This window comes from Entelurus aequoreus, linkage group LG28 (assembly GCF_033978785.1).
Source record: "Entelurus aequoreus isolate RoL-2023_Sb linkage group LG28, RoL_Eaeq_v1.1, whole genome shotgun sequence".
NCBI classification, from domain to species: Eukaryota; Metazoa; Chordata; class Actinopteri; order Syngnathiformes; family Syngnathidae; genus Entelurus; species Entelurus aequoreus.
The window spans coordinates 18,667,933-18,693,065 of record NC_084758.1 but is presented as its reverse complement, the minus strand read 5'-3'; the positions used below and the strand labels follow the sequence as shown (position 1 = coordinate 18,693,065).

At 39.1% G+C, this 25,133-nt stretch overlaps 1 protein-coding gene across 2 annotated transcripts in view; it reads right to left on the bottom strand.

Annotated features, from left to right (window-relative positions):
• The window catches only part of rab28 (RAB28, member RAS oncogene family), a 100,991-nt gene that overhangs the window by 68,353 nt on the left and 7,505 nt on the right, over positions 1-25,133 (bottom strand). For both annotated transcript variants that reach the window (XM_062040079.1, XM_062040080.1), the window contains exon 2: positions 8,924-9,020. In XM_062040079.1, coding sequence (XP_061896063.1) covers positions 8,924-9,020 — 97 coding nt within the window. The remainder of the gene's footprint in view (positions 1-8,923; positions 9,021-25,133) is intronic.

Sequence of the window (25,133 nt, the reverse complement as noted above, 5' to 3'; positions counted from 1 at the left end):
AGCGCTAACACAGAGGAACTACGTTCCGGTGAGCTGTTGCATCACCTCATTTGAGTTAGTAAAAGTTCATTCCAGATTACAAATCATGCCTCTCACCTAGTAGAAGGTTTTGGACATAAACCGACAAGTTGGTCAACTTTGACATCCAACCTCAACCCGGAGATAGCGAGAAATAAATGAAAAAACGCTCGTTTGCGGCCACCTTTTTTCCTTCCGAGTGCATTATGATGATTGTTCATGTAAAGGGGAAGATATAAACATCCCATCAGTCTTTATCCCAGTGAGAGCAGATATTGTACAGTAAGTGATTGTTTTATTATGTTGGTAGTTTATATTTCTTATTCAGCATGCTTAGTGTTTCACTCAAGTTTAACACACAGCTTCTAAAACTTGTAGATCATCCTCCTTATATTTAGGATCAAAAATAGAAGTTTCTAGAGCATAATTTGTCCCAAAGTAGTCATTGTTGTCTCTCATGATTAGTAGTGTTGTTGTTGAAAGGAAAGTGAACATTGTGATGCGTCTGAGAAATAATACAGCGCCGTTTGCTTAATGTGATCAAAATATGTATATACAGTGTTCCCTCGCTACAACACGGTTCACTTAACACGGCCTCGCTGTTACACAGATTTTGTGTGTGTGTAATTTTTTACATTGTTGCATGCTTTTTTTTTTTTTTTTTTTTACAGCGTATGAATGCACATTGTGTTCTGCATCCTGATTTGCTAAGGGACTGTAGACCATTGTCAATCAATCTTCTTCATGCCATGTGTCCTGTACAGCAGCGGTTCTCAACCTTTTTTCAGTGATGTACCCCCTGTGAACATTTTTTTTATTCAAGTACCCCCTAATCAGAGCAAAGCATTTTTGGTTGAAAAAAAAGAGATAAAGAAGTCAAATACAGCACTATGTCATCAGTTTCTGATTTTTTAAATTGTATAACAGTGCAAAATATTGCTCATTTGTAGTGGTCTTTCTTGAACTATTTGGAAAAAAAGATATAAAAATAACTAAAAACTTGTTGAAAGATAAACAAGTGATTCAATTATAAATAAAGATTTCTACACATAGAAGTAATCATCAACTTAAAGTGCCCTCTTTGGGGATTGTAATAGAGATCCATCTGGATTCATGAACTTAATTCTAAACATTTCTTCACAAAAAAAGAAATCTTTAACATCAATATTTATGGAACATGTCCACAAAAAATCTAGCTGACAACACTGAATATTGCGTAATTGTTGCATTTCTTTTCACAGTTCTTTTTGACAAACATTTAAAAAAAATCTCACGTACCCCTTGGCATACCGTCAAGTACCCCCAGGGGTACGTGTACCCCCATTTGAGAACCACTGCTGTACAGTACAGAATGCGTCCAGCTTGCCTAATTTACAAAATTGTTTGATGCGATCGTACATATACTGTACAGTACTGTAAACAAAAAAACATAATAAAAATTTTTAAAACCTGTAAACAAAAAACATGCACAGTAAATGAAAAAAAAAAACATCCTGTAAATGAGAAAACATTTAATGTAAACTAAAAAATATATATAATGAATGAAAACACATTAAAAAAATTTAAAAAAATCACGGATTTCACTTAAAGCAGGTATTTTTTGGAACGTAACTCCAGCGTTAAACGAGGGAACACTGTGTTACATATTATGAATGTTACTACATTACATATATACTTACAGCATGTATATAAAACTTTGATGGAGGTTTTCTAGATTTTTAGAGGGCTTTATAGGCGGAATTGAGCGACTCTCACTGGCTCCATTGTTAGCTGATATTTGCTAATGTTCATTTACTAGTTAGAATGCATTAAAAAACAGAAAAACGTGTGCTTGTCTTACCTAAGGATTGTGAATGATAGGCAACATTGTCAAAAAAGTGTGTTTCCCCTTTAACGAGGTTAAGATGTCCCTGAGGGCGTTATTTGTACAATTAATCAAGGTTTTATGATGGCATCAGTTTAAGCCCCGAAAAAAATCAACCAGTCTTTGCCTGACATTAGGTGCTTCTGACGAGACATACAGTCGTGGTCAAAGGTTTGCATACACTTGTGAAGGACAATGTCATGGCTGTCTTGAGTTTCCAATCATTTCTACAACTCTTATTTTTTTGTGATAGAGTGATTGGAGCACATACTTGTTGGTCACAAAAAACATTCATGAAGTTTGGTTCTTTTATGAATTTATAATGGGTCTACTGAAAATGTGAGCAAATCTGCTGGGTCAAAAGCAGAAACCACATAACTTTCCTCCAGAAGGTCTTATCTTTGTCCATGTGATGTCAGATGAAACACAAATTGAGCTGTTTGGCCACAATACCCAGCAATATGTTTGGAGGCGAAAAAGTGAGGCCATTAATCCCATGAACACCATGCCTACCGTCAAGCATGGTGGTGGTAGTATTATGCTCTTGGCCTGTTTTGACGTCGAGTGGGTCTGACACAATGTTGTGAAAGTCCAGTCCATAGTGGACCTAACATAATAGTGAGAGTCCAGTCCATAGTGGGGCCAGCAGGAGACCATCCCAAGCAGAGACGGGTCAGCGGCGCAGAGATGTCCCCAACCGATGCACAGGCGAGCGGTCCACCCCGGATTTGCTCACATTTTCAGTAGACCCATTATAAATTCGGACTAAGGTTTTAGAATGGCCTTCCCAAAGTCCTGACTTAAACGTGTGGACTATGCTGAAGAAACAAGTCCATGTCAGAAAACCAACAAATTTAGCTGAACTGCACCAATTTTGTCAAGAGGAGTGGTCAAAAATTCAAGCAGCAGCTTGTGGATGGCTACCAAAAGCGCCTTATTGCAGTGAAACTTGCCAAGGGACATGTAAGCAAATATTAACATTGCTGTATGTATACTTTTGACCCAGCAGATGTGGTCACATTTTCAGTAGACCCATAATAAATTCATAAGAACCAAACTTCATGATTTTTTTTTTGTGACCAACAAGTACCGTATTTTTCGGAGTATAAGTCGCTCCGGAGTATAAGTCGCACCGGCCGAAAATGCATAATAAAGAAGGAAAAAAACATATATTAGTCGCACTGGAGTATAAGTCACATTTTTTGGGGAAATGTATTTGATAAAACCCAACACCAAGAATAGACATTTGAAAGGCAATTTAAAATAAATAAAGAATAGTGAACAACAGGCTGAATAAGTGTACGTTATATGAGGCATAAATAACCAACTGAGAACGTGCCTGGTATGTTAACGTAACATATTATGGTAAGAGTCATTCAAATAACTATAACATATAGAACATGCTATACGTTTACCAAACAATCTGTCACTCCTAATCGCTAAATCCCATGAAATCTTATACGTCTAGTCTCTTACGTGAATGAGCTAAATAATCCATCCATCCATCCATTTTCTACCGCTTGTCCTTTTTGGGGTCGCTGGAGCCTATCTCATCTGCATTCGGGCGGTAGGCGGGGTACACCCTGGACAAGTCGCCACCTCATCGCAGGGCCAACACAGATAGACAGATATTATTTGATATTTTACGGTAATGTGTTAATAATTTCACACATAAGTCGCTCCTGAGTATAAGTCGTACCCCAAACTATGAAAAAAACTGCGACTTATAGTCCGAAAAATACAGTATGTGCTCCAATCACTCTATTACAGTGGTTCTTAACCTGGGTTCGATCGAACCCTAGGGGTTCGGTGAGTCGGCCTCAGGGGTTCGGCAGAGCCTCCGCCGCTGAAGTCAAGACACACCCAACTCATCGTGTAAATACAAACTTCTCCCTATCGGCACATTATGGATACCCCCAAACAATTATCCCTCTAATTTTCCATGTGATTTACAGGTGTGTAATTTGTTGTGAGTTCATGCACTGTTTGTGTTGTTCTTTGAACAAAGTGATGCTCATGCACGGTTCATTTTGTGCACCAGTAAAAAAACATAACTGTCTTGAATTAGAAAAAAAAAACATTTTATTTTTCACTAAAGAAGGGTTTGGTGAAGGCGCATATGAAACTGGTGGGGTTCGGTACCTCCAACAAGGTTAAGAACCACTGCTCTATTACAAAAAAATAAAGAGTTGAAGAAATTATTGGAAACTCAAGACAGCCATGACAGTGTTTCCCATAAACTGCCAAGATACCCGTGGCTATGGGCGTGGTCACCATGACATCATCGAGTAATTTGCATAATTGACTACAATGATATGATTTTCTCTAAAAAGGCTCAAAAAATGTACACTTACTAATTAATAATAACCGTTTTGTTTTAAACGTCCATCCATACATCCATTTTACAATATAATTACAACACTTTATGTACATATTTATATACAGATTTGAACAATAAGTTATTCACTGAAATATATGTATTAATTGTGGTTCTTACAAAAATATATCTTATAAAATATAAAAGCTAAAATGTCTCTTAAAGCTCTGCCCCTTTAATTAGTGCATACTAAATAATTTAACTTTAGCCTACTACTACAACCATATTATTTACCAGCAACATAAAGTGAAACAGAGGCAGAGGTGTCCTGCCACAGTCAGTAACAAATAAACAGAAAACAGTAGTGGGGGTAGATCGACACAGAGCTTCATCAAACATCTGATCCACTGAACAAAGAGCTCCAAAAATCTTGAACTTTAGACTGCCATCAGTTTTACTCCCTACACTTAACCATGTGTTTCCTACTGCCTGCAGACTTTGCACCCTTTGTTATATACACATGTTGTGTTTCTAATATAAATACATTTAATAAAGTCAAATACAAATAAGGCAACAAGAGAAGTATCCTGCACTTCTCTTTTGTAAAGTAAATCTGAACAGCCTATATGGGCATCTACATCAACTATATGATTTGCCTGAGAAGCTGGAGAGGACAACAACAACAAAAAAAAACAAAAAAAAAATTATTTTTTTTATTTTTATTTTTTTAATTTGTGGCGGACGTAATTCTTTCGTGGCGGGCCGCCACAAATAAATGAATGTGTGGGAAACACTGCATGACATTATGTCCTTCACAAGTGTATGTAAACTTTTGACCACGACTGTAGAAACAATTCTCACTTCAGTTTATAAACATTTGCATGTTCATATTCTGAATTGCGGTTGTCATGTAAAAAGAAATGGCCAAAACAACAGCTATAAACTGTTTTTGTTTTTTTTAAACGTGCAGGCTTCACTCTTACAGTAGGGCTCTGGTCGTTATTGTTCTAAAAGCCTCTCACAGAGGACACTGTTATCTGCCAGTCAGCCTCGTCTCACCTCTACTTGCCTTGGAAAATGTACATGAAATTTGACAAGCTGGGCCTTCATGGTGAGAAGCCAACCACCGCTCCCCCCTACCGAACACACACACACACACACACACAGAGAGAGAGAGAGAGAGAGAACTCTAAAAGATGGTTACAGCTCCACTGAGACCAGGACATAGTGCTCCAGCGAAACGCTGGGTGAAGGTCCTAACGGAGTTAGGGACCACCCAGCTAGACGAGTCACCCTCCTCTTCATCAGCTCATCAACACCCAATTCCCCAGAAAATGGGCCATTTAACAAGTCAGGTGTTAAGTCCCGCTCCATGAATACAGATAGATGTGCAAGAAACGCACAATAAGGCCAATCGGCGGATTAAGTCGGAGTTCATATTAAGTCCAGCTGAGCCCGGCTTGTGCTTACGGCAGGCTCTTTTCTTTTGGACTCCACCGCAACATTTTTGGGGCTTTAGTTCTCCTAAGTCTCATAAGCCCCAAACTGACACACAATCAAAACACAACCCTTAGTCCAACTTGCAAATCAGCATAAGCTGGACTTTGTGCACACAACCGTGCTTTTGCCTAATGTTGTTTTACGAGTAATGAAAGAATAGAGACACTTTGCAGACTTGTGACTGCTCGGGCCTGAGCAGAGAATGAAGAAGTGTCATTTTTGTCGCCCAAAAAATGAAGAAAATGTACTTCACATGGCTGCGAGCGTGAATTTTCGAATGCCTAAATATAGCCCCAGTCAATAAACATTTAATTTTAAAGATCTAATGGGCCTACAGAGCGTGGCTGTATTTCTGCAGGCCGCCGCGTAAACAAACAGCAACATTCATCTTTTATGTGGCGTGGGGCAAAGATCAGATGAATTTTTCGGGGGATTTGCGAAAGGAACATAAAAAAAAAAAAAAGTGTTCACGTAGTTGCCGTGCCCAGAGGATTACGAGCGAGGCTGGCCCGTGGGCCCCGGCGTGGACGGGAGAGACGTCCGCCCCGGCCTTGTGGACTGTTTGCTCTGGAGAGAGGAGCCTTCACACTGAATAAGGCTGAGAAGTGGCAGACGCGCTACAATGAGGCGCCACCAGAAAAGACACATTCAGCTCCCAGCGCTTGATGGGAAGAATTAAACCCCAACCTCTGGCGAGAAACGCTGGGACGAGAAAATACGCAGGGGCGCCAAAAAATTACAAGATGTATAAATATGAAGGACAGTGGAGCCTCTAAGGTCAATCAATGTTGTTCCAAAATCCAAATTTGTTTGGCTTTTAAACGTGTTTTCCCATTAGAAATAAAATAAATAAAAGGAATAACGTTTCAGGGCCATCATAAAACCTTGACTAACTGTGAAAATCACATTTAAGTTTAAGTTAACGTACCAATGATAGTCACACACACACTAGGTGTGGTGAAATTAACCTCTGCATTTGACCCATCCCCTTGTTCCACCCCACTGGGAGGTGAGGGGAGTAGTGATCAGCAGCGTCGGCCGCGCCCGGGAATCATTTTGGTGACTTAACCCCCAATTCCAACCCTTGATGACTGCCAAGCAGTGAGGTAATGGCTCCCATTTTTATAGTCTTTGGTATGACTGGTTTGAACTCACGTCCGCCCTTATAAAATAAGGTAAGGCAGTTGCAACAAAAACAAAGTAAAACTACTCATCTGACGGACACGTAATGGAGTTGCAGCCACCGATAGTTGCCTTTAAAAATACGTTGAAATTAGACTTGTCCGATAATGGCTTTTTTGCCGATATCCGATATTCCGATATTGTCCAACTCTTAATTACCGATTCCGATATCAACCGATACCGATGTATACAGTCGTGAAATTAACACATCATTATGCCTAATTTTGTTGTGATGCCCCGCTGGATGCATTAAACCAGGGGTGTCCAAACATTTTGACTTGGGGGCCGCATTGGGCTAAAAAAATGTCGCTGAGGGCCGAAAGCATGTAAAGTAACATTATATATATACATATATTATATATACATGCATACATACACACACACAATATATTAATATAATTGGATATTAAGAGTATGCAAAAGTTTGACTTCTACCTTGTTTACTTCTGTGACAACCTCCTTAAAGTTTTGTAATCAATCAGAATTATCAAGCAGCTTAAATGCACCAAACATGGATGAGTGTGGAGAGTGTTAAGCATTTTCCCATCATGCTTTGTAATGGATTTAAATGTAATTTAGATTTTTTTTTTTTTTAATGGTGAATGGACGTTTTTTTATAATATCCACAAAGTTCAGTGACAATGTCTGTTTACATTTTGTGTTGGTTGGAATTTTTTTTTGCACCATGACTAGGGAAGGTTGTTTGCATTTGGTCACATAAATAGATGCTGCACATTCCTAACATAAAAAGTATTTGACCAGGAAAAACTCCTGATGTCCACTAGATTTTGTCAAAAATAGTAGCATTTAAAATGTTATACTTTTAAAATGAATATAAGATTCCTTATTAAACTCATGACGTCTCGCGGGCCAATTTGAAGACGCTGGCGGGCCGCATTTGGCCCGCGGGCCGCATTAGCCCGCCGGCCGTACTTTGGGCACCCCTGCATTAAACAATGTAACAAGGTTTTCCAAAATAAATCAACTCAAGTTATGGAAAAAAATGCCAACATGGCCCTGCCATATTTATTAATGAAGTCACAAAGTGAATTATTGTTTTTAACATGCCTCAAAACAGCAGCTTGGAATTTGGGACAAGAGGAGTTTGAGGTGGTGGGGTTTGGGGTTGGGGGGGCGGGGTTTGGGGTAGCGGGGGGTGTATATTGTAGCGTTTCGTAAGAGTTAGTGCTGCAAGGGGTTCTGGGTATTTGTTCTGTTGTGTTTATGCTGTGTTACGGTGCGGATGTTCTCCCGAAATGTGTTTGTCATTCTTGTTTGGTGTGGGTTCACAGTGTGGCGCATGTTTGTAACAGTGTTAAAGTTGTTTATAAGGACACCCTCAGTGTGACCTGTATGGCTGTTGATCAAGTATGCATGGCATTCACTGGTGTGTGTGAAAAGCCGTAGATATTATGTGACTGGGCCGGCACGCAAAGGCAGTGCCTTTAAGGTTTATTGGCGCTCTGTACTTCTCCCTACGTCCGTGTACACAGCGGCGTCATACATTTAACTTTGTGAAACAGATACCGATAATTTTGAAACCGATACCGATAATTTCCGATATTACATTTTAAAGCATTTATCGGCCGATAATATCGGACATCTCTAGTTGAAATGACAAAAGTGCAACAAGGCAGCGATTAATGTTATTAATCGCCATAGGTACCGTGTATAAATATTTGTTTACCTTTAACAACAACTGACAATGCAAAAGTGTCGTTTTTGCAAAGGAAGTCTATTGTTTGCTTAACTTCCTGAATATGTGTCCCATCATTTTTGGAATAAGTGGCGATTAAAAAAAGCCACAAAAAGAGAAAGGAAATTTGATGCTTGCAGATCCATACGAACAATGCCCCGAAACGTGAAGGCATATTTTCCCGGCACTCACAAAAAAACCAAATCTTGTCTAAGCACACAAATGAAATACCAAGTGTGAAGTCTACCAAACTTTTGCTTTTTTGCAGCACGTGTGCCCGCTTGGTCCCGGGAGACGGAGAGCAAGGGAGCGAGCACGCCCTCATGATTGTTGTTAGGTGTCTCACCTGGAAGGCTTATTCTCTTCAGGAAGAAATCCAGGCCGATGGTTTGTTTGTACTGCTTCCCGAAGGCCTCCTGAGCGAACCTGGTGGCGAGTGACGTCTGGAACAACAGGGGCAAAAGGGGAGAGACACCGCAGGGAGTCAGTCGGGAGCGCCGGCATGTCACTGGAAGACTTTCACTTCTTTTCTTTTCTGTCTCAGTGCCATAAAGGCAGATTTTTAGTCGCACAAATTGAAACAACATTCACTAAGTGGTTCATAGATACCCTCCTCCATTATATGCATGCATTTTGTCTATAAAACATGCAAATTCTAACGAAATGTGCACCTTTATCTGGATCCACACTACAATTTAACTACTTCTTTGTCAACGACTAGGGATGTAACGATAACCGTTAACTGTGGTAAAACTTCTCACGGTTAGTATTACCGTTTTAAATTGAAATTATGGAAAAAACTTTGATAATTGCAAGACACACGTCTTTCCACATTAAAAAACAACATACCAGTCCAAATGTAATGTACATACAAATACATATATATACTCACATACCAGTGTTTCCCACACATTCATTTATTTGTGGCGGCCCGCCACGAAATAATTACGCCCACCAGAAATTTTTAAAAAAAATAAAATTTAAATTTAAAATAAAAATAAATTTTTTTTTTTTTTTTTTTTTTGTCCTCTCCAGCTTCTCAGGCAAATCATATAGTTGATGTAGATGCCCATATCGGCTGTTCAGATTTACTTTACAAAAGAGAAGTGTAGGATACTTCTCTTGTTGCCTTATTTGTATTTGACTTTATTAAATGTATTTATATTAGAAACACAACATGTGTATATAACAAAGGGTGCAAAGTCTGCAGGCAGTAGGAAACACATGGTTAAGTGTAGGGAGTAAAACTGATGGCAGTCTAAAGTTCTAGATTTTTGGAGCTCTTTGTTCAGTGGATCAGTTGTTTGATGAAGCCCTGTGTCTATCTACCACCACTACTGTTTTCTGTTTATTTGTTACTGACTGTGGCAGGACACCTATGCCTCTGTTTCACTTTATGTTGCTGGTAAATAATATGGTTGTAGTAGTAGGCTAAAGTTAAATTATTTAGTACGCACTAATTAAAGGGGCAGAGCTTTAAGAGACATTTTAGCTTTTATATTTTATAAGATATATTTTTTGTAAGAACCACAATTAATAAGTATATTTCAGTGAATAACTTATTGTTCAAATCTGTATATAAATATGTACATAAAGTGTTGTAATTATATTGTAAAATGGAAGGATGGATGGATGGATGTCCGTTTAAAACAAAACTGTTATTATAAATTAGTAAGTATACTTTTTTAGAGCCTTTTTAGAGAAAATCATATCATTGAAGTAAATTATGCAAATTACTCTGATGTCATGGTGACCACGCCCATAGCCACGCCCCCACCGCCACAGGTATCTTGGCAGTATATGGGAAACACTGCATACACACAATTATTCATATATATATACATACATACGCGCAGCGCACACATAGGAGGGAGCCGTTTGAATAGCAAGAGGGATATTGTTCCAAAGTTTTGGAGCCACAGCAGAAAATACACGATCACCTCTGGATATTATATGATGATGTATATTTTAACTGTGGGTCCCTGTCCTTAAGATGTATGCTTCTAGGGTTCACCTTTTGAGTTTGAGTTTGAGTTTATTTGGAACATGCATGCATACAACATGATACATTACAATTTCCAGTTCCTCTATTCAACATGTTCGAAAAGGAGTAGGAAGAAGCAGAGCTTATTTAATCCTACCCCTTTTCCTTTACATAGCAGTTGCTAAAAGTTTTGTTCACTTCCTGTTCTCAATTTATTCACAATATACTCCATAAGTAATAACAATAAAAAATAAATAAATAATAATTGGTGAAGTAAGTTATATTTCATATGGTGGGATGAGTAAGATTATCCTGACAATGAATGGATGGATGAAATACATTCAGAATGTTTATCATGGTTCTTCTTTTTTGTACTTTGTAAACACTTTAAGTTTGAAGAGTTTCTTGAAGTGGATTAAATTAGTACATTGCGTAATCCGTTCCATGATTTAATTCCACATACTGAAGGTCTTAAGCGTTGTAAGTGCGTACACATGTTTTAAATTAAATTTTTCTCTAAGATTATATTTCTCCTCTTTTGTTGAGAATAATTGTTGTATATTCTTGGGTAGCAGGTTATAGTTTGTTTCGTGTATACATCGTAGTGTGCTGGGAGGACAGCTCCAGACTGGAGAAACCGATCAGGCGGGCCGGTTCTACGATCGGAATAAAACTGGACTCACTGGTGACGGTGGCAGAGAAGAGGACTGCGGAAAAACTAGTGAGCATCCTGGATGATGCCAGTCACCCTCTGCATACCGTTATCAGTAGCCAGAGGATCCTGTTAAGTGCTAGACTGCTTCATCCCAAGTGCAGGACTAATAGACTAAAAACCTCCTTTGTCCCACACGCCATCAGACTGTACAACTCCTCTCTGGGGGGGGGGGGGGGGGGGGGGGGGGGTGCGGTTTACTAGGATGACAGGGGATGCTAAACAATAACAGTGCAATACTTTTACATAACATGGTCACTACTGCCTAGTTTCTCTTGTTATATTCTTATTTTACTGTTATATTTTTATTCTCATTGTTGCTTTTTATTTTTATTCTAATTGTAATATTTTTCTATTTTGTTTCCATTTATTCCCCAATTATTTACTTTTTAAATTTGATCTCAATTCTGTACACTGCTGCTGGAACTGTAATTTTCCTGAGGGAACTCTCCTGAAGGAATCAATAAAGCAGTGGTCCCCAACCTTTTTGTAGCTGCGGACCGGTCAACGCTTGAAAATTTGTCCTACTTACCGGGGGGACAAAAAATATATATATATATTTATTTTTTATTTTATTTATTTTCTCATAAAGAAATACAATCATGTGTGCTTACAGACTGAATCCCTGCAGACTGTATTGATCTATATTGATATATAATGTATATATTGTGTTTTTTTATGTTGATTTAATAAAAAAATAAAAAATACATTTTTTTTTTTTTTTTTCTTGTGCGGCCCGGTACCAATCGGTCCGGTGGTTGGGGACCACTGCAATAAAGTACTATCTATCTATCTATCTATCTAATTTTAGCTATTGCCACATTCACTATGTTGTGGAATTTCAGTATTTTTGATTTAATGAATGTATTTTGTTTGTATTTTGCAGAACAAACTGACAAAAGAAACAATAATGTCATATAAAATTGTCTGTAAATAAACAAATAAGTGCTTCTTCTGCTGAGAGAGCATATTGTGTGTGTGTGTCTCTTTATCAAAGTTATATTGTTTTAATAAAACGTCCTTTTGACACCCCGAGGCCGTCAGTTGTCTGCAATTAATTCCTTTTACATTTTTTTTTTTTTGTCTGGGAAATGTTTGGAAATAAGAACAATGTGGAAGTCAACCACCGCCACGGAGAGGATTGTGTTCATTTTCAAGGTTGCACTCTTCCGTGACTACTTAGTTTGCTTAGCTGTCGCAGTCCATGTACCCAGAAAAGTCATGTAATTAAATCGAAAATGTCTTCAAAACAAACATTCAAACATATCTAGTGATTTTCCTACAAAAGTGATGTCAGCGGCACGCTCTATTTGCAATCCTTTTCGGGGGTACTATTTCATTCGCTAATATTTTCCCTAAAAAACCATCAGTCTGGTGTAACTTTTCACATCAGGTCGTCTTTCTCAGTGTTTCTTCTATCGACCGTGCGTCCGTTAAGAAAGCCACAAGCGTGACGTGCACTTTATTATTACAAATCCATTTCACAGACCAAAAAAAAAAAACGGGGACGGGTGGAACTCGAACGACAAAAACAGGTGTGGGGGGTGCATGCGTGTGTCACGTCTCCAGACCCAGTAATTGCCGCAAATTAGGAAGCCTCCATCACTGTCACCGTAGAGAGGAGGAAGAAAATAGCGCGTCTGCGGGGAGAGGGAGAGAGGCGACTGGCCGTTGACGCGCCAACTTGAATTCGTCTTGATGGATGTGCGGCGGTGGGAAAACAGGAAGCATTGAATGTCTATTAGCCGGCTTCAACGTCAGCGCCACAACACCTGAGGACTCGCGTGGCAGAGGCGTTCTTATATTTAGCTAGAGATACCATTACATACATCTTGTATGCTTTTACGGCACACTGGACTTTTTTTCTTGAATTCATCTTACTGGAAGTTCACCGGCCTCCAGACTTTCGTAATCCCGGCTCGTCGCAGCGAGGAGGAGAAAATGGGCTCGTTTAGGTAGCCCAAACAATCAGCGGCAACACGGGAATAACGAGCTCGGACAGCAAAAATGAATCCCACATGCTGGCGCTGGCCTGCTACGACATTTGACATTTGTCTTGGCGTTCCCGCTAACTTGGCTCTTTGGTTTTCGCGCGGTCGTCCCTTTTGTGTTGTTTTTCTAGAGTGCACAAATGGAACATTGAATGGTGTATAATAAGAAGAACAGTACAGGGTCACCAGTGATAGGGATGCCGGGAAATCAAGGGGCGGGGAGGGGGGCGTTCTGTTGAAACAAGAAACTCTTAGAGGGAAGGGGATGCAACTATGGTCGCTTTCATGTAAAGATGGATGATAGTGCACATTTTGTGTGCAGAAGCCTACAAAGTATACATTTATGCGACAACGTACCAAAGAGTTGTAGTTAAGTATAGTAAGTTATACTTTAGAGTAGTCAGTGTGCATCTTATAGAGTAGTATGGCAGTTCCACACAGCTGTACCTCAGTTTTTGACGTACAGTAGTGCCTCAAATAGCGCGCTCTTAACTCAAAACACTTGCATCTATTGTTGTCCCGATACCAATATTTTGATACTTTTCGGTACTGTTCTAAATAAAGGGGACCACAAAAAATTGCATTGTTGGCTTTTTTTTTTTTTTAAATCTTACGGTACATTAAACATATGTTTCTTATTGCAAGTTTGTCCTTGAATAAAATAGTGAACATATGAGACAACTTGTCTTTTATTAGTAAGTAAGCAAACAAAGACTCCTAATTTAGTCTGCTGACATATGCAGTAACATATTGTGTCATTTTCCATTCTATTAGTTAGCATTAATCTACTTCTTCATTTACTGTTAATATCTGCTTACTTTCTCTTTTAACATGTTCTATCTACACTTCAGTTAAAATATAATAATCACTTATTCTTCGGTTGTTTGATAATTTACATTAGTTTTGGATGATACCACAAATTTGGGTGTCGTTACAGGATCATACATTGGTCATATTCAAAGTCCTCACGTGTCCTGGGTAGTGTTGTAACGATACCAATATTTTGGTACCGGTACCGGTACTAAAATTATTTCGGTACTTTTTGGTACTTTTCTAAATAAAGGGGACCACAAAAAATGGCATTATTGGCTTTATTTTTTAAAAAAATCTTAGGGTACATTAAACATATGTTTCTTATTGCAAGTTTGTCCTTAAATAAAATAGTGAACATACAAGACAACTTGTCTTTTATTAGTAAGTAAACAAACAAAGGCTCTTAATGTAGCTGCTGACATATGCAGTAACATATTGTGTTATTTTCCATTCTATTATTTTGTCAACATTATTAAGAACAAGTGGTAGAAAATGCATTATTAATCTACTTGTTCATTTACTGTTAATATCTGCTTACTTTCTCTTTTAACATGTTCTATCTACCCTTCTGTTAAAATGTAATTATCACTTATTCTTCTGTTGTTTGATACTTTACATTAGTTTTGGATGACACCACAAATTTGGGTATCAATCCGATACCAAGTCGTTACAGGATCATACATTGGTCATATTCAAAGTCCTCATGTGTCCAGGGACATATTTTCTGAGTTTATAAACATAATATAATTTTTTTTTAAACGAAAGATGTTGTGATGCCAAAAAATATCACCATAGTCATAGTAGTATCGACTACATACGCTACTGTACTTGGTATCATTACAGTGGATGTCAGGTGTAGATCCACCAATGGCGTTTGTTTATATTATGATGCCGGTGAGCTACGGTGTGTAGTGAAGCATGTTTAGCTATTCCTCGTCCTGCAGGGATGATACTTGTAAGAAACGTACTTTATTTGTCGCCATGGAGACGAGGATTAGTGATTTAGAAGTAGCTACAACACTGCAGACTGTGGATGGACTTTAGCTGCTAGCTAGCCTCTTCCTGAGGGCATTTCAGTGTTATAACTTCACCTTTATCGTTAGTTTTTACACCAAAATGCGTCCGTTCTCCCTTTTCTGTCTACACACTGTGTCTGCTTGTAAGTACGGGATTGTGCGCTGCCGAACATGCTCCTCTGCTCCTAAACCAGCAATGACTCGACGGGTGCAGGGGGGTGGCGGACCGGTACTTTTCAGAGGCGGTATAGTACCGAAAATGATTCATTAGTATGTCGGTACTATAATAATAACGGTATACCGTACAACCCTACTTGCATCTCAAATCATAATTTCCCATTGAAATGAAATGAAATCAATGTATTTGGTGCTTGGCCTGCCCAAAACAGCCCATTTTTAACCTGTAACATGCCTTTTAAAAAGACAAACTAACTTTTAGATAGAAAATATTGTATAAAAACAGTCTTACAATACGGTGGTACAATAACAACTACAGTAATTTTATGATGTAATGTAATAATGTACAGTACTACTTTGGAGAGTGGACTTCTACTGTATTTCCTATCAGCAGCTTTTCCATATTTTCATGGTTAAATGTCTGCCGTTTAGATATTGCTTTAACATTATTGGCCGACGTTAGATTAATTCTCCTTCAGTATGGCGCAGACTAGCTCGAATTGCTTCGCTAAGTCGGTGACACGCTCAGCCATGTTTTTGATGATTTCTTTTTTTAATTCAATGAATTTCATCCAAACATTTCTTCACACCCACGTACTTCCTTTGCATGGTTGTAAAACAAAGTTATGTCAATCTATAGCTACAAGCTAATGCTAGCGAGTAAGACCAAATGCTTTGTGCAGCTCTGACAGGGTTCACTGATATTTGTACATTTGGTAAATGTTTACCATATATGGAGATAGCCGCTGACGTCACACGTTGGAAAAACGTCAGAAGCAAATTCCAAACGGCTCGTTTGGAGGACATCTCCGCCATGCCTTCGTGGTTTGTTTTCACATTTTTGGGACTTATGCAAGTTCAAAATACACAACGGCAGGTACCGATAGGTACGAAAAGTTGGTTGTATTTATTTCAAACAGTCTTAAGTTGAGGTACAACTGTACTGTAAGTGCTCACCAAAAATGTAGATCTTGGTTATTGTTGAGCATTTTTACGCACAAAAGTTGGTGACTCAGTCTTGTCGTGATATTTAATACACGGGGTGAGTCTTTATTAAACGTGCCTGTGTTAGCTGCGGACAGGTACCTTTATTATTTGAATCAATAGGATACCGATTCCACCGGTACTCAACGGTACTAATTTTCTCTACTTTTGTGTGTTCAAATGTGCAATAAATGTTAATTGTTTTTTTTGTTTTTTTACTAAAACCCAAAACCAGTGAAGTTGGCACGTTGTGTAATTTGTAAATAAAAACAGAATACAATGATTTGCAAATCCTTTTCAACTTATATTCAATTGAATAAACTATAAAGACAAGATATTTAATGTTCCAACTGACACATTTTTTTTTTTTTTGCAAATAATCTTTAACTTAGAATTTAATGGCAGCAAAACATTGCGATAAAGTTGTCAAAGGGGCATTTTTATTACTGTGTTACATGGCCTTTCCTTTTAAAAACACTCAGTAAATGTTTGGGAACTGAGGAGACACATTTTTGAAGCTTTTCAGGTGGAATTCTTTCCCATTCTTGCTTGATGTACAGCTTAAGTTGTTCAACAGTCCCGGGGTCTCCGTTGTGGTATTTTAGGCTTCATATTGCACCACACATTTTCAATGAGAGACAGGTCTGGACTACAGGCAGGCCAGTCTAGTACCCGCACTCTTTTACTATGAAGCCACGCTGTTGTAACACGTGGTTTGGCATTGTCTTGCTGAAATAAGCAGGGGCGTCCATGATAACGCTGCTTGGATGGCAACATATGTTACTCCAAAACCTGTATGTACCTTTCAGCATTAATGGTGCCTTCACAGAAGTGTAAGTTACCCATGTCTTGGGCACTAATACACCCCCATACCATCACAGATGCTGGCTTTTCAACTTTGCGCCTCGAACAATCCGGATGGTTCTTTTCCTCTTTGTTTTCAGGGGAAAAGACATCCACAGTTTCAAAAAAAATGTAAATATGGACTCCTCAGACCACAGAACACTTTTGCATGTTGCATCAGTCCATCTTAGATGAGCCCAGGCCCAGCAAAGCCGGCGGCGTTTCTGGGTGTTGTTGATAAATGGCTTTCGCTTTGCATTGTAAATTTTAACTTGCACTTATAGATGTAGCAACGAACTGTAGTTACTGACAGGGGTTTTGTGAAGTGTTCCTGAGCCCATGTGGTGATATCCTTTACACCCTGATGTCGCTTTTTGATGCAGTACCGCCTGAGGGATCGAAGGTCACAGGCATTCAATGTTGGTTTTCAGCCTTGCTGCTTATGTGCAGTGATTTCTCCAGATTCTCTGAAACTTTTGATGATATTACGGACCGTAGATGGTGAAATCCCTAAATTGTTTGCAATAGCTGGTTGAGAAATGTTGTTCTTAAACAATTTGCTCATGTATTTGTTCACAAAGTGGTGACCCTCGCCCCATCCTTGTTTGTGAATGACTGAGCATTTAATGGAAGCTGCTTTTATACCCAACCATGGCACCCACCTGTTCCCAATTAGCCTGCACACCTGTGGGATGTTCCAAATAAGTGTTTGATGAGCATTCCTCAACTTTCTCAATCTTTTTTGCCACTTGTGCCAGCTTTTGTTAAACATGTTGCAGGCATCAAATTCCAAATGAGCTAATATTTGCAAAAAATTACGTTTTCCAGTTCGAACGTTAAGTATCTTGTCCTTGCAGTCTATTCAATTGAATATAAGTTGAAAATGATTTGCAAATCATTCTATTCTGTTTTTATTTACCATTTACACAACATGCCACTGGTTTTAGGTTTTTTATTACCCAACAGCTGCTTGATTGGAACGTGCATCTTATTTATAGTTTTCATTACCAAATGTGTAGGAGTTTAAATTGCCATGTAAAATCGCTAATGCTAATCTTTAACATGTCCTTGGCAAATCAAATGTAAATTAGCATCCAGCTAGCGTATTTTGAAGGAGTGGAACCTTACTGTACTTTTGAGCGCCGTCTTCTTGCTTTGTAGAAATGGACAATTGTATGCTGGATCTGCTCCGAGTGCTTGACTGCTTGTTTACCAAAAAGTGTTTGAGCCGGTGCCGAGTTCGCTACCGGAAGTGATGTCACATGCAACAAAGGTATCGAAATTTGGCACTGTTTGATTTTACGTAAATCGGTACCTACGGATTTTGGTCAGTACCTATAAAAGTACTGAATTCGGTACATGCTTACTCTGTATTTTTTTTTATTTAATTCGGCTTTCGTCTGACTTTTTGGAATGGATTACAGTACTAAAGAAAACCGTTACACGCTGAAAATAAAGCATCACTAAGGCATTATTGTTTGAATAACTGGCAACACAAGTGCGTAGCAAGACAATTGTGTCTTGCCGACGGTTAAAGGCCTACTGAAACCCACTACTACCGACCACGCAGTCTGATAGTTTATATATCAATGATGAAATCTTAACATTATAACACATGCCAATACGGCCGGGTTAACTTATAAAGTGACATTTTAAATTTGCCGCTAAACTTCCGGTTCGAAACGCCTCTGAGGATGACGTATGCGCGTGACGTAGCCCGACGAACACGGGTATGCCTTCCACATTGAAGCCGATATGAAAAAGCTCTGTTTTCATTTCATAATTCCACAGTATTCTGGACATCTGTGTTCGTGAATCTGTTTCAATCATGTTCATTGCATTATGGAGAAGGAAGCCAAGCAAGCAAAGAAGAAAGTTGTCGGTGCGAAATGGACGTATTTTTCGAACGTAGTCAGCCACAACAGTACACAGCCGGCGCTTCTTTGTTTACATTCCCGAAAGATGCAGTCAAGATGGAAGAACTCGGATAACAGAGACTCTAACCAGGAGGACTTTTGATTTGGATACACAGACGCCTGTAGAGAACTGGGACAACACAGACTCTTACCAGGATTACTTTGATTTGGATGACAAAGACGCAGACGTGCTACTGTGAGTATGCAGCTTTGGCTTTTTTTTGCGTATGTACGTAACTTTTTTAAAATATATAAGCTTTATGAACCTTGGGTTAGGTGAACGGTCTTTTGGGCTGAGTGATTGTGTGTGTTGATCATGTGTTTGAATTGTATTGGCGTGTTCTATGGAGCTAGGAGCTAGCAGAGGAGCTAGGAGCTAGCATAACACGTACCGTACCGTAAGTGCGCGTCACGTACGTAACTTTTTAAAAATATATAAGCTTTATGAACCTTGGGTTAGGTGAACGGTCTTTTGGGCTGAGTGATTGTGTGTGTTGATCGGGTGTTTGAATTGTATTGGCGTGTTCTATGGAGCTAGGAGCTAGCAGAGGAGCTAGGAGCTAGCATAACACGTACCGTACCGTAAGTGCGCGTCACGTACGTAACTTTTTAAAAATATATAAGCTTTATGAACCTTGGGTTAGGTGAACGGTCTTTTGGGCTGAGTGATTGTGTGTGTTGATCGGGTGTTTGAATTGTATTGGCGTGTTCTATGGAGCTAGGAGCTAGCAGAGGAGCTAGGAGCTAGCATAACAAACACGCAGGTGTTATTATGCAGGATTAATTTGTGGCATATTAAATATAAGCCTGGTTGTGTTGTGGCTAATAGAGTATATATATGTCTTGTGTTTATTTACTGTTGTAGTCATTCCCAGCTGAATATCAGGTACCGTGAGTATGCAGCCTTGGCTGCTAAACATTCGATAACTTGACCGTATGTGCGCGTCACGTACGTAACTTTTTAAAAATATATAAGCTTTATGAACCTTGGGTTAGGTAAACGGTCTTTTGGGCTGAGTGATTGTGTGTGTTGATCAGGTGTTTGAATTGTATTGGCGTGTTCTATGGAGCTAGGAGCTAGCAGAGGAGCTAGGAGCTAGCATAACAAACACGCAGGTGTTTTTATGCAGGATTAATTTGTGGCATATTAAATATAAGCCTGGTTGTGTTGTGGCTAATAGAGTATATATATGTCTTGTGTTTATTTACTGTTGTAGTCATTCCCAGCTGAATATCAGGTCACCCCCGGCTCTCACAGCATCTTCCCTATCTGAATAGCTTCAACTCCCCACTAGTCCTTCACTTGCACTTTACTCATCCACAAATCTTTCATCCTCGCTCAAATTAATGGGGAAATTGTCGCTTTCTCGGTCCGAATCTCTCTCACTTCATGCGGCCATCATTGTAAACAATAGGGAACTTTGCGTATATGTTCAACTGACTACGTCACGCTACTTCCGGTAGGTGCAAGCCTTTTTTTTATCAGATACCAAAAGTTGCAATCTTTATCGTCGTTGTTCTATACTAAATCCTTTCAGCAAAAATATGGCAATATCGCGAAATGATCAAGTATGACACATAGAATAGATCTGCTATCCCCGTTTAAATAAAAAAAATTCATTTCAGTAGGCCTTTAAGCATAGTAGTGGTAGCATCGCGGTCTTGGTCTACAACGGGTTTCCATATGAGTTGGGAAATTGTGTTAGATGTAAATATAAACGGAATACAAGGATTTTCAAATCATTTTCAACCCATATTCAGTTGAATATGCTACAAAGACAACATATTTGATGTTCAAACTGATAAACTTTTTTTTTTTGCAAATAATCATTATCTTTAGAATTTGATGCCAGCAACACGTGACAAAGAAGTTGGGAAAGGTAGCAATAAATACTGATAAAGTTGAGGAATGCTCATCAAACACTTATTTGGAACATCCCACAGGTGTGCAGGCTAATTGGGAACAGGTGGGTGCCATGATTGGGTATAAAAGTAGATTCCATTAAATGCTCAGTCATTCACAAACAAGGATGGGGCGAAGGTCACCACTTTGTCAACAAATGCGTGAGCAAATTGTTGAACAGTTTAAGAAAAACCTTTCTCGACCAGCTATTACAAGGAATTTAGGGATTTCACCATCTACGGTCCATAATATCATCAAAGGGTTCAGAGAATCTGGAGAAATCACTGCACGTAAGCAGCTAAGCCCGTGACCTTCCATCCCTCAGGCTGTACTGCATCAACAAGCGACATCAGCGTGTAAAGGATATCACCACATGGGCTCAGGAACACTTCAGAAACCCACTGTCAGTAACTACAGTTGGTCACTACACCTGTAAGTGCAAGTTAAAACTCTCCTATGCAAGGCAAAAACCGTTTATCAACAACACCCAGAAATGCCGTCGGCTTCGCTGGGCCTGAGCTCATCTAAGATGGACTGATACAAAGTGGAAAAGTGTTCTGTGGTGTGACGAGTCCACATTTCAAATTGTTTTTGGAAACTGTGGACGTTGTGTCCTCCGGACCAAAGAGGAAAAGAACCATCCAGATTGTTATAGGCGCAAAGTTGAAAAGCCAGCATCTGTGATGGTATGGGGGTGTATTAGTGCCCAAGACATGGGTAACTTACACATCTGTGAAGGCGCCATTAATGCTGAAAGGTACATACAGGTTTTGGAGCAACATATGTTGCCATCCAAGCAACGTTACCACGGACGCCCCTGCTTATTTCAGCAAGACAATGCCAAGCCACGTGTTACATCAACGTGGCTTCATAGTAAAAGAGTGCGGGTACTAGACTGGCTGCCTGTAGTCCAGACCTGTCTCCCATTGAAAATGTGTGGCGCATTATGAAGCCTAAAATACCACAACGGAGACCCCCGGACTGTTGAACAACTTAAGCTGTACATCAAGCAAGAATGGGAAAGAATTCCACCTGAGAAGCTTAAAAAATGTGTCTCCTCAGTTCTCAAACGTTTACTGAGTGTTGTTAAAAGGAAAGGCCATGTAACACAGTGGTGAACATGCCCTTTCCCAACTACTTTGGCATGTGTTGCAGCCATGAAATTCTAAGTTAATTATTATTTGCAAAAAAAAATAAAGTTTATGAGTTTGAACATCAAATATATTGTCTTTGTAGTGCATTCAATTGAATATGGGTTGAAAGGGATTTGCAAATCATTGTATTCCGTTTATATTAACATCTAACACAATTTCCCAACTCATATGGAAACGGGGTTTGTACATGAATGCTACCGGCAATGGGAAGCTGTGGTTCATTGAGGTGAAACATGTGCCGAGACATTGTAAAGTAGAGATTTTCTCGTGTAGTCTTTTCAGAAAACAGAATGAACTTTTAGCTGAAGTGTCAGATAATGTACTGCTAAAACACCCTGGTGTTAGTATTAACATTTGCTTTAGAACAGCAAATATTGAGGGAAAACTCATGTTCTCTGGTGGAAAAATACGCTTGTGTGTAAACTATTTTCAAAAACATCTCGCTCGGTTGGACAAGCAGTCACACATCTCTGCTATTTTTCTGAACGGTACGAGGAAAAATATACCGCCGGGAAATAGCGTCCAAAATAAACCGATCCCGTTGCAATTTTCAGAGGCAAATTGACATTAATAAGGGAAGGGTTGTGGGGGGGGGGCATACAAGTTGTCAGTCAGCAGCGTGGACTTCAGACCAGGGCTGTATGATGTTTTTTATGTCCAACACACAAGCAAGTAAGTCAGTGATGACACTTGGCACCAGTGTATGTGTGTCATTAATACAGCGTATCTGCTGGGAAAAACTGTAATGGTGTGTGTTTTCAATGCCACATAGCTACCTTCCTCCGCCACTCAAATGCAGGAACAAAACCAAAACAAATATCAACTATTTACAATGAGAACATTCAATTTTCTCTTCAGGTCACCGATTTATACGGCTTCAAGAGAAGTGTGAGACTTGTTGAGCAATGTGCAGAAGGACGTTCAGGCCAAACCTTTTATTTTGTTAAAGGTGAAACTGCGAAACAAAGACCAACAAACGTTTGCCGGGGGGAAAAAAACCACAACAGAAGCTGGGACGTGACGCTATACGAGGCTTCAGCAAAGCTGATGTAACTTTAGCTCAAAAAGCATCTAAAACAGGGGTGTCAAAAGTATGGCCCGAGGGCCGGATCAGGCCCGCAAACAGGTTTTATCCGGCCCGCGGAATGAGTTTGCTAAGTATTAAAATGAGCCGAAATTTTTTAATGACAGAAACTGCTGTTCTAAATGTGTCCACTAGATGTCACAATAGCAATTCTTTGTATCTTTGTAGATTATGCTACATATGTACAAAATCAATCAATCAATCAATGTTTATTTATATAGCCCTAAATCACAAGTTTCTCAAAGAGCTGCACAAGCCACAACGACATCCTCGGTTCAGAGCCCACATAAGGGCAAGGAAAAACTCACAACCCAGTGGGATGTCAATGTGAATGACTATGAGAAACCTTGGAGAGGACCGCAGATGTGGGTGACCCCCCCTCTAGGGGAGACCGGATGCAATGGACGTCGAGTGGATCTAGCATAATATTGTGAAAGTCCAGTCCATAGTGGATCTAACATAATAGTGAGAGTCCAGTCCATAGTGGATCTAACATAATAGTGAGAGTCCAGTCCATAGTGGGGCCAGCAGGCCAATCGCACCACTAGTTATGCGAACATAGTTGTACACGTTGGCTCCAATGACACTAGGATGAGACAGTCAGAGATTACAAAGAGAAACATAGCCAGGACTTGTGATCTCGCTAGAAAGATGTCTAGGCATTGAGTAATTGAGATATAGCAGATTAGTCTCGCTTAACAAGTGGCTGGCTAGCCTCTGTAGACAACAGGGACTAACGTTTATTGATAATTGGCCCTCTTTCCGGGGCAAACCAGGCTTGCTGATGAGAGACGGCCTTCACCCTAACCAGGAAGGCGCCATCATCCATGGCTAGGAACATAGATTCCTGTTTGAGTCACACTTTCTTTTTTCAAAATAAACCACATGATGTTAGCACACCAGTCAAGGAAAATGAGCAAACTACATAAATAACATCCTGTATTTTAATTTTTATATTATTTTTTTATTTTAATAGATTGAAAATTAACACCAATGAGTTGACTGATGAACATTATCAGATAATTTATTCAGAAAGTATAAATAATGACAAATAAAGATAGAATACTATTAACCACAACATGTAAGTGTAAAAAAAACAACAACGTTATGATTTGTACATTTTCAGAATGTGCTTGTTCTATTTTTAAACAAAAAAAAACAATCTGAAGTTGTCTTTATTTTTAAGTTATCGTGCCGTAATTTTACCACTTGGGAGTAGATTTTTCTCCATTTGGGAGAAAAATTTGTATGACACCCCTGATCTAAAAAATGAATGACAAAACTGTGTTTTGCTTTCTCTTTGTCTTTTTGTCATGCCACCACTGAAGTGTATAAGTGAAAATACTACAACCACAGAACCAGAAATAACAATTATTGTGATGTCGGAAAGTGGATGGAGTATGAACTGTTTCCTTGTTCTGGCAGCTGGCCTAAGTCAAGACTCTCCAAGTGGCAGCCCGGGGGCAAAATCCAGTCCGACACCAGACTGGCCCCAATGTTCAGCTCAAAACATGGGAGAGACTTTTTGCAGCAAATTCCCAAAAAACACCAAAGCGCTTCTGTTGTATAGAAGAACTTGATTGGCAGATCCTTTCATTGACATTTGAACCACTTGCACTGGACCATTATGGCAAAAATAATCATCACAATTATTTTGCTTGATATTATAATCACCATTAATTACACTATTATTCATTAATTTGAAAACATGAGTATTTATTGTACCAGCAAAATTCTACTTTAAATATATTTCTAAAAACGGATATAAATTAGTAACAAATAAACTACAACAAGTAAAATAATAATAGTAATAACAATACATTTAAATAACAATATTAATCTCTTCACAATAGCCATAAAAAAAACAATAACATTCAGTTTTTCCATTTTGTTTTTAATTGTTTTTGTGTAAAAGGGTCATAACACACAACACACTGCGCTGTTGTTGTCAACTCAACGAGTAAAGAGGCAACTTGAGG